Here is a 10,336-nt window from a genome sequence, read left to right as displayed (position 1 = left end):
TATAAGCTGAAATTGACAACGACAAGGGATTAAATTTGGTAAAATTCACCCCTATTTTTGGCTTAGCATCTACTCACAGCCGAGACTTAAATGTTAGCAAAATATTGGTGGTTTCGGCATTGAGTTAATATAGCTTGTACATTATAATTCCAAGATCCTTTTTTTGGCATCTTATATTAGACATCATTGAATAGGAAGTTTTTGGCTGAAATAAAGAAATTGTTGAGCATGCCAAAATAATTGCACATTTTTTACAACCCCTTGATTTCATGTTTATTGGCAAATACTTCCTGATATGTCTGTAGAACACTGTTGTCATGTTATTTATATCTTGATGCAATATGACATGCTTTGTGGGATTCTAGTCGTAGCATAATTTACTCCAAAGTATGTTGTGAAATACTCCATCAACTTCAACCAAGTAGATGACACTTTGTTTGCTAACCAGTCACTGTGATTTTGACTGAATGTTATATCACCTCAGCCACTCCCATTTCTATCATCCTTTAAAAGCAGTGTCATGCACATTAGAACTAAATTAAAATAAAATAAATATTTTACTATTTGAGGGGTGCAGTTGAACATCTTATGTACACTTTTATGCTAGAAACTACTTTTAACAAACACCCATACGAGGGAAAATGCATGAGCACGTTCACAAGGCACATGTTGAGGGCATGTTATGCATGGTTTACATTTTGGCTATGCCGGATGGGCATTGGTTGACTGAATGGCTAGTTAGTTGGGTGGCTGGTGTGCTAGATAACTACCTAAGTATTTGGCTTGGAAACTAAATAGCAATTGACTGCTTAGGACCTCTATAAGTTTACCATTAGTGTCATTACTTCAAGGAAAGCAGTGCATTATTCTTGGACACTGAAATCAGAAGTCAATTCACTGCACACCATGGATGAACATCTTCAATGTCTATTTTGATATTCTTGAAATTTTAGAACTTCAGTGTCTATAATTATTTGAGTAATTTGTTTTGAGATAAAAGATTCAACACAAATAAAAGCCAAACCTCAGAACTATGCATCGGATGGATAGATAAAGTAATCCTTAATGAATTATGAATTCTAACATCTCCTAAATAGAATAAGAATCTCTATTGCTATGCTCAAAACCAAGGTCAAAGTAAGAATTGACCAACACAATCAAAATTGCTATTGGTCAACAGTAATATCTGGCAATAAATGACGCTATCATTCCAGATTCCAAACAATTTACTTCAAAAAATATTTAAAACATTATTTTATCTCTTTAGCATATACTATTATAGAGATAAATACATTTGAAGAGTATGGCTTGAGTTTCTTTTGAAGACTCACACGAAAAACAATATCATCCCCTAAATTCAAATTGAAGCTGATTCCAAGGTTACTTTGGATGTTCTCAATGATCTCCACTGTATGGTAAAGTTATAATCAAAGGAAACCCCCAAGGAAACTCAAGACTCGGGAGCCTTTAGAAGTACCTCAAAGAAAGAGCTTGATTGGTCTCAATTTTCTTTATCTGATTTTCAGCTGATCTTTAAATGATTTCATGCTTAGCAATCAGGAAAAACTATTAAACAAAAAAGAATATGGCTTGTTTATGCAATCTTCACCAAGTATTAATTGAGCTTCTAATCAGGGGTATTTCTGGTATTCTTAAAAAAATATTTCTTCTTTCCCAGTCCGCTCTATTTAACAGGCCGATCAGATCGAGCCAACCGATTCAGCTTCTATTCACGAGGGCCGTTCGATGGGATCGAAAGTGTTGTCCGATCTCATCCGACCGTCAAATCCGATCGCGGAACCCATATATAAATCCTCCTCCTGCCCTAGAGAAAGCTTCAGAAGCCGTCTCCAGCTCCCATGGCGTGTACCTTGGATTTCAGATTCCTCGACGAGGGAATCGGCGGGCAGAGGAACAAGCGTAAGAGGGCCGCCCAGGATGCGGCCGAAGCCATGGAGGAGGACGGCGGGGCCGCCGCCGCCGCAGAGCTCCCAACGCCGCCGTCGAAACGATCCGCCGTCGCATCCGCCGAAGATCCCAACCGTCCTTCGGCGATCGGACGGCCCACATACGACGGCGTGATCGCCGGCAGAGTCTCCGGCCGGAACTGGAAGCAGCCCCGCCAGCAGCGGTCGTCGGCGATGCGGGTAACCCGCCGTGGCAAGTCGCTGGAGCAGCGCGTGAAAGATAAGGAATTGAAAAGAGCGTTCCAAGACCGCGTGAAGGAACTGAAGGAGGAGATTCGCTCGAATAAGGTTGAGAAGCGGAGGAAGAGGGAGGAGAGGGAGAAGAAGAAGAAGGAGAATATACTTCGGACGGGCACCAAACTCCAGAAGATCACCAATCCGAAGACGCTGAAGAAGATTGCTAAGTCCAAGCAGCGGAAGAACCTCAAGCTCGTCGATGATTCCCTGGTCAGTAAGAACAAGAGATAGTGATGTTTGCGATTGGTTTCTAGATTCTAGATGAATATCAATGTTTTTGAATGCGTTCTTTATGATATCCGTGGTTGCTCTATCAGGCATCAGTTAAGTTCTTGGGATTTAATCTGCGTGATGATTCTGGTTGTGTGTATAATCGACGCAATTTTACATATTAAATCTGTAATGGGGATACGGCGGTATTAATTTCTCGTTGAGATTAGAGCCATTTACCTCTCATCACACGAGAACACACTGGGTCCGTAGAAAAATTTAAAATCCGCCAAGGGAAACGTGGTTCAGTTAAATCTTTGTAAACTAGCTGGCTGTACTGCAACAATCGTATTCATTGAAGGGTTTCAAGTGAATGAGATATTCACGGATAAGGTTTCTACACAGACTACACCGAAGAGATCAAGGTTGAATACATAGTTTGTTTTTGTTGTCAATAAAATAGCTTTCTTCATGCGAAGAAACGATCGATACCCGATTTGAACTAAATCACTGAACAATTCGGATAAGCCAAATTTGAATGAAAGATGAGAAACTTGAATCGGAAGTAGGCATCGCCATTTTAGACCGGGGACCAGGCTGCCAGTCTGTCCCAGCGGGTCTGTGGCTCAAACTGGACTGGAACTAGATGTGGATGTGGATGACCTCTAAGTCGCGGTTAAAGGGACATGGGAATGCCACATGGCTCCTAATGACAAAGATGATGGGTTGAAGACCGACGGCACGAGCATGGCCACTACCGTTAGATAGTGCACCTTCGACAAGTCCAACAAAGGACGTATCGACAGAATTCCCACCATTCAAAGCAATATGCCCATCTAAGTCTATGTATGGGGAGGTGGAGAAGGGTTCAGGAGGTACTAAAAGAAATAAAGAACCCTCAAATAGGGGTAGCTGTGAGCGTAGCAGTGTGACAGGGGCCTGGTCGGCTGTGAAGGTGACAACAAAAGCCGGCGCGTGATGGCCGCGGTGAAGGCGGTGCGGGCCGAGCGGATGGAGAGAATGCTGGTGTTGATGCGAGCAATTGTGTGGGCGACAGCGTCGGCAGTGTCACGCCGACGGCTCGTGCAGCAGCACAGACGCAGGGAGGGTGATGGTGTAGATGACGGTGAGGCGATGGCTCGAGCAGCGGTTGGGGCAGCAACGCGACGATGGTGAGGACGGTGGAAGCAGAGTGAGTGGTGACGGTGTCCGGGTCGCAGGGGTGATGGCGCGCGCGGACGCACAACAATAGCGCGACAGCTGCGAAGGCTGCGCGGGCCCGGCAGATGAGACAGCGTGCATCTGCGGCAGCACAGGCAGCGCAGGTGGCGACAAAGCGTAGCGATGGCGAGGGCGGTGTGGGCCAAGCAGGAGGACGGCACACGACGACGGCGAGGTCGGCGATGGCGCATAGCGACAGCGCGCAATGGCGATGAGGCGGCACGCGGGCGACAGCAGCGCGTAGCGGGGGTGGCAGTGAGGGCGGCGCAGGCCCCACAGGCTAATGACACGTGATGCATGGCGGTAGCAAGGGCGGTAAGCAGTAGCGTAGCGGTGGCAATGCCGCGTGGCAGCGGTGAGGGTTTGGCATAGTGGCGGCGCGAGCGGATGCATGGTGACAGCACGACAGCGGAGTGGGCCGAGCAGGCGGGATGGTGGGGGCGCAGCATTAGGGCATTTCCAATGGGAGGGCAAAATGTGAGAGCAAAACCAAAAATAATAATAATAAATGAACAAATACTCTTTTTTCTTTCTTTTTCTTTTCTTTCTGAGAGTGTAATATGGGGCCCCCCTATGGAAAAAAGGGAAAGCAGCCCACATAATGGGTCATATGGGCCTTCTAAAAGGAAGAGAAACCCATATATAGGACCATACACTGGTCCACCACACACAAACACACATCTTGGCCTGTATAAAAGGCCGACACGAAAAGGAAGTTCCAAAAATACAAACGAAGATAACATCAACCTATGGGACCCGTTGACTTGGCAGAATACTTGAAAGTTGGGTCTTTCACTTCAGCCGCAAGTTCCTCAAGCTGGTTGAGACCGATCTTCAGTGCTAGATGGTCCCCATTGTGGTTTGTGCCATATGCCAAACCCCGCTCCCCGCTTGCGTCAACTGGCCCCCCCTCCTTGCTCGCATTGGACAACCCTCCCCCCTTTTGCCCTGGAAACCCCCCCCACCCCGCCCATGTCGCGATGGCCGTCCTCCTCCCGCCTCGTTCCCATTTGTGCTCGACCCCTCCCCCCTCTCCTTCCGTATTCGCGTCGGATGCCATCCCCCTCTCCTTTTCTCTTCTTCACAGTTAACACAGCCCCCCCTTCTCTTCCCCGTTCTCCCTCACATTCTCTCTTCCCCAACTCCCCCCTCTCTTCTTTTCTTTTCATTTTCTTTATTCAGTCTTTTTCTTTATCTCCTCTTCTTAATTTATTGTTTCTTTTCTTCTTCTACTACTTTGACTCTTCCTTTATTCCTGTATTCTTAATATTTTATTAATCTTTTCATCTTCCTTTCTTATCTTTTCTTCTTCTTCTTTTCATCTTCCTTTCTTCTTATTTTCTCTCGTCTTTCTCTTTCTCTCATATTCCTATTTTATTTGTTTCTTTCCTTCTTATATTCTTGTTGTTTATTAATCTTTTCAACTTCCTTTCTTATCTTCTCTTCTTATTTATTCTGATTTTCTCTTCCTTTTCCATGCAACCTTTTACTTTTACTCTTTGACTTTGACTATTCAACATGACTGGGTCGGGACTAGATAGGGACCGGAGTGGGACTGGACAAAAGAAGACCAGAATCAGACTGAAATTTAGATAAGGTTTAGGTCCTTGCTTAAACCAGTACCAGACCAGGGCTGTCAAACCCTGATCACATGGAGGCTGCAATAGGTTGCCATACATATGTTTAATTACCGAACAATCGTAGAGCGCTAGCAAAAATTGAACTACCCTAAAACCATCAAAAGGGCAAACTGGGAAAATATAACGTCCAAAACAGGATTGGCAAAACATGCAAGAATAAAAAGTTTTGAACAGCTTTAAAGTAAAATATTTCAAAATATATTGAAGTCGCAATAGCTATGAATATGAGGAATTCTATAAAGTATAGCACATAACTTTCGAAACGGGGGACTGGAAACTGCGTCCAGGGAAATTTGTGTAGGAGAAGCAAAATCAACGTCATACTGTCCCTGATCAAGTCTAATAGAAAGTACTTTATCCGAATAGCAGAGGAAAAAGACAATGAGAGAATAAGGAAGATTTCTAGAGAAGAGATCACACGCATTAGAGAGAACGACAGAGAGGAGCAAGAGAGACAGAGAGTGAGAGCTAGACAGAGATAACGAGAGAGAGAGAGAGAGAGAGAGAGAGAGAGAGAGAGAGAGAGAGAGAGAGAGAGAGAGAGAGAGAGAGAGAGAGAATGCGTAAGAGGGAAAAAGAAAGCGAGAAGATGCGGGATATAATGTAATGTAACTATGTTACTTATAAATATTTTATAAAATACATAGCGGGATATAATGTAACTATGTTGTCATAATATTACACTTACTAACTACATAATGGGGAAATTCAATTATTATAAATTTAATTTGTAACTCATGGTATAAGATGTTCTAAAAATGAAATTTCAGAATTTTGGTAATTTGGACTGAAAACTGCATTCGGAAGAAATATGCGTAAAGGAAGCACAATCGTTGACATCTTGTTCTTGGTAAAGTCAAATTACAGCGTATTTTGTCTGGATAGCAAAGCGCAAAACCAAGGAAGAGAGAACGAGGAAGATTTCTAGATACAATAAGATATAATGGTTCCAGAATATCATTTTAAATGTCGATAAGTTTTCGTAAAATTATAATTATTATCTACGGATGGGTGGAATAGCTTTGTTCGTACGGGAGAGTGAGCGAAACCCGATTTGAAATCGGTGAACGCAGGACTCGAGTGAGAGCGGAAGACGAGAAACTCCCACCGCGAGGAGACCGCAGTAGATCGCCGCATCTGTTTAACCGGCTAAGAATCCTGGAGCGCGAGCGAAAATCGAACATTCCTGAAATCTGGAAACCACCCCCAGACCGGAAGGTCGTGAATTGGGAAAATGTTACGTCCAACCAAAACGGGGAGGGCAGAAGAAGGCTCGAATAAACAGCTTCGGACGGCTTCGGATTAGAATAGTTTTTCATTGGTTCAAAAGCATAAAATTGAAAAAGATTTCAAACCATTGCGAAGCCGCTAGAGCAAACGGGGTAAAAAGCAAGTCTGGGAATTTCGGCAAGGGGGACTGAAAATTTGGTAAAAGAGGCAAAATCGTCGGCATCTTGTTCGTGCTCAAGTCTAATAGACAGAATTTTATGTCGACGACGGAGGACAAAGCCGAGGAAGAGAGAATGGGGAAGATTTCCAGAGATAAGGGACGCGCACATGTATATATATATATATATATATATATATATAGTATTCTGCCTATGCCGACTGCCGAGTACTACTACTGAGTGAGCGAGAGGAGCAGCGTCTGTGGGCCGCGAGGATTCCTCCCGTCTTCGAAGCATTATCCTTGGCGCGGGAGGAAGAGGGGGAAGCGCCATATACTTTTAATCCCATATCGAGGGATTCACGAGCGTACTTTGCCTCTCGCGTAGAAATAAGGTCCCATCGCGGCAGGAATTCTCATACCTTTCTCGGCCTTTTGGCTAAGATCAAGTGTAGTATCTGTTCTTATCAGTTTAATATCTGATACGTGGGCCATCGGCCCACATGATATTAAATTAATTTCTTGTGGGGGAGAGCCCACCACAGTGGCTTGCCACTGGGACTCTCGCGCGTCGCCCTTGCGTTGCACTACTGCATGGGCCCGGCGCACCCCTCCCAATTCAAATTCAACTGTTTGCCGTCTGAGGAGTTGTAAATCCGAAGCGCTACGCGAACACGTGAGTAAGAGGCAGACCACTTAAAACCCAAGTCAGAACTTCGGATGACACGTGAGAGGCAGACCAGCATTTCACTGCGGTCCGTTTGGTAAATCTCTTCACATATCTTTCTGCCGTTCACCGTCTATCCCTACTACCGTTCATTCTAACTACCGTTTTCATCTTAGAAACCTGATATCTCATTTTTCTCTCCTGTTTCTCTCCTGTTTCACAAAAATGATACGAGATAACACATACGAATGATGGATATTTGGTTTGGTAGTTTGTGAAAGATCTTTCTGTAAGGTTCTTGACGCTCATTTGTTTTCCTCAGCCTTTGGACTGTTGGCGAGATAACTCTGTTATGGGGCTAATATCGTAATATTATGAATTATACTTTTTTAAATTGGATATTAGCGTTCCATAAATTGAAATATAAATAATGTTAGACTGGCTTACCGGGAACTTTCTGACTCATCTATGTAATAAGACAATGCAATCCTTGTTTTCTGTTTTAATAAACTATTTACTCTGACATGAAAAATTTTCACACGGTATTAGAGCCAGAAAATTTCCCGCCCTAGCCTCCATGTGCTAGCATGTTCATCTAGCCTGAGCTTGCCCCTTCTGGGTGTCGTGCCGCCTCTCCTTCTGGGTGTCATCCTGAGTAACCACGCATGCCCTGCCATGGTCATCATGATTCAAAAATAGTAGAAGCTTTAGACTTTGGTACTGCTTTATAATATTTATAAATTTGATTTTATTTATATAAGTATATTTATTCTTTTAGTTTTAATAAAATAGTTAATTTAAATTGTACACGGTCTGGCGACAGTCCTCGGTGCAGCTCGATAAACTTTATTTTAGGTTTAGTTGTCTTTGATACTTGAGTTAGTCAAAAGTATTTGTATATTACATTTACATTTACAATTACACGTGATTAGGTAGTGATGAGAAAAGGTGTCTCCACGTGGAATATGATTAGGGAATTAATGTATATTTAAGTGTTGTTTAGGGGATGAGAGAGGATATTTTATAAAATATATGAATTAGAGACGAATGTGAATGATGTAATATGAGAGGTGATAAATCAAATTCTATATGAAGTACTGAAGGACAGAAGATATAGAGATTGTAGAGACATAAGGGATAAAGTGCTGAAATGGTGAAGGGATCGGAAAAATACAGATATATGAACAAAAAAATAAATTTACATAAATTTTATTTGGGACATAGGGGGGCACGACTGAATGATGACCAATGATGATGACAAGGCCATTAAATGTTTTTTAATAATATATTCTGACTTCAAATATATATATCTATACAAATATGACGTCAGAAATTACAAAATACCCCAAAATAAAGAAAAGTCAGACTATCTCTCTAAACTAGGGATCACCCGTCCCGATACCGACATCGGATTACGGTATCGTGACGGATGCTGTACTGGATACTGAAATCACATTTTCGGTATCCGTTTTTTCCAATATCCAGATTTCGGATATCGGTTGCTACAGTACCGATATCCGATATCCGATATCAGTATCCGTCTCGATGTCGTCATCCGCCTCCGTCTCTTGGGGAGGATGACGATATCGGACATCGGAGTTGGATATTCGGATTTCGATATCCAACATAGAAGGTTGTAAAAAATATAGTTTAGTCGTCGACTACGTGGGCCAGCAGCGAGGAATTACTGGGCCACGGGTTAACATGAGCTTTTTAAGCTATTCAGAAGCTCGTTTAATATATACAGCTCAATATTTTTGTTTCCTTTCATATGGGATAACATGATTCAGAGTAATGTTAAACTCCGAATCATGTCATCCCATATGGAAGAAAACAGAAAGTTTGGGCTGTATATATTAAACGAGGTAGGATATACATGGCGTTGTTAACATAAATCATCGAAAATGATGATCAATACTTGTTTTTTCTGTTGATACCAGATATCGATACCCGAATACCGGTTCCGATATCCGGATATCAAAGTCTGATATCCGGTATCCGATATCAATCTCGTCCTTACCCATTCGATATCCGTCTCCGACATCCGTCTTCATCTATCGGACGGATATCGTCCGATATCTGATATCAGACACCGTCCCGTTCTTTTTTGGATATCGGATATCGAATGTTTGATACTGTATATGGGACAGACAATCCCTACTCTAAACATAACTTTAATTATCTTAAGTCGGACACCATGCATGCTTGATCCTTTTAGTGTGGATAAATATTTAAGTTGATAACAATGATGTAATAATTATCGTGTTATCACGTGCGTAGGCATCCAAACAATCCAGCACAAGGAGATCCGCGCGGGTGTCCCTCTCTCACCTAGGCATCAGCTTGTAATGATCATGCAAATTTCAGATCATCATAGGATGATGAAGAATCAATTAATAACACTTGCATCAACCATGTTTTAACCTGGATCTTGAAGAATTCCGTATTCTTTTGGCCACCTTTTTGTCCCTAGGGTTGTCGCTGCAGATCCCCAATACATCTGAGGCCAAATGATGCTTCCGCTCTAGGATGCCACACTTTTATATAGATGTTCCATATGTGGGTACAATATCTTTATTACCTCCTAGGACACATGGTGCATCTTGATTAATATGTTAGCAAACTGATATGTCACAGAAATATACCTGGATCGCAAGTCAAATGCACATTTCATGTCTCATTCAATGTTCATTGATGCAATGTATAATGTATGTGTGATGTTCATAACAAAGTCCATTAATACATGCTATGAATAAGAGAATTATGATAATATCATAATACATAGATCAATAGTCTTGAAACACTAGTTCTAAATATCTATATTCAAGGGATACTCGATAAGGACATCAAAATACTTGCAATGACTTCAATGAATTACTATGAGATCATAATACACAAATAAATAGTATTTAAGCATGTAATCTAAGTATTTTTATGTAAATAATAATGACATCAAAATATCTAGGTAAAAAATAGCACTATCTAGTTATGATGCATATGAAATATC

General features: G+C 42.1%; 1 protein-coding gene and 1 non-coding gene across 2 annotated transcripts; both read left to right on the top strand.

The window, feature by feature from the left end:
* Positions 1-1,830: 1,830 nt before the first annotated feature.
* Positions 1,831-2,517, top strand: LOC144700534 (coiled-coil protein). The gene has a single exon (XM_078571952.1). It carries the CDS (start codon positions 1,860-1,862, stop codon positions 2,433-2,435), a length of 576 nt encoding a protein of 191 aa, XP_078428078.1. The 5' UTR covers positions 1,831-1,859; the 3' UTR covers positions 2,436-2,517.
* Positions 2,518-7,080: 4,563 nt separating this feature from the next.
* LOC144714198 (U2 spliceosomal RNA) lies at positions 7,081-7,276 on the top strand. Its single transcript, XR_013584279.1, has one exon. It is a non-coding gene; the product is annotated as a U2 spliceosomal RNA (small nuclear RNA).
* The last annotated feature ends 3,060 nt before the right edge of the window (positions 7,277-10,336 follow it).

The sequence above is a fragment of the Wolffia australiana genome, chromosome 1, assembly GCF_029677425.1.
Source record: "Wolffia australiana isolate 7733 chromosome 1, ASM2967742v1".
NCBI lineage: Eukaryota > Viridiplantae > Streptophyta > Magnoliopsida > Alismatales > Araceae > Wolffia > Wolffia australiana.
Note: the sequence above shows the minus strand (reverse complement) of the source record. Positions and strands in the feature narration are given on the sequence as shown.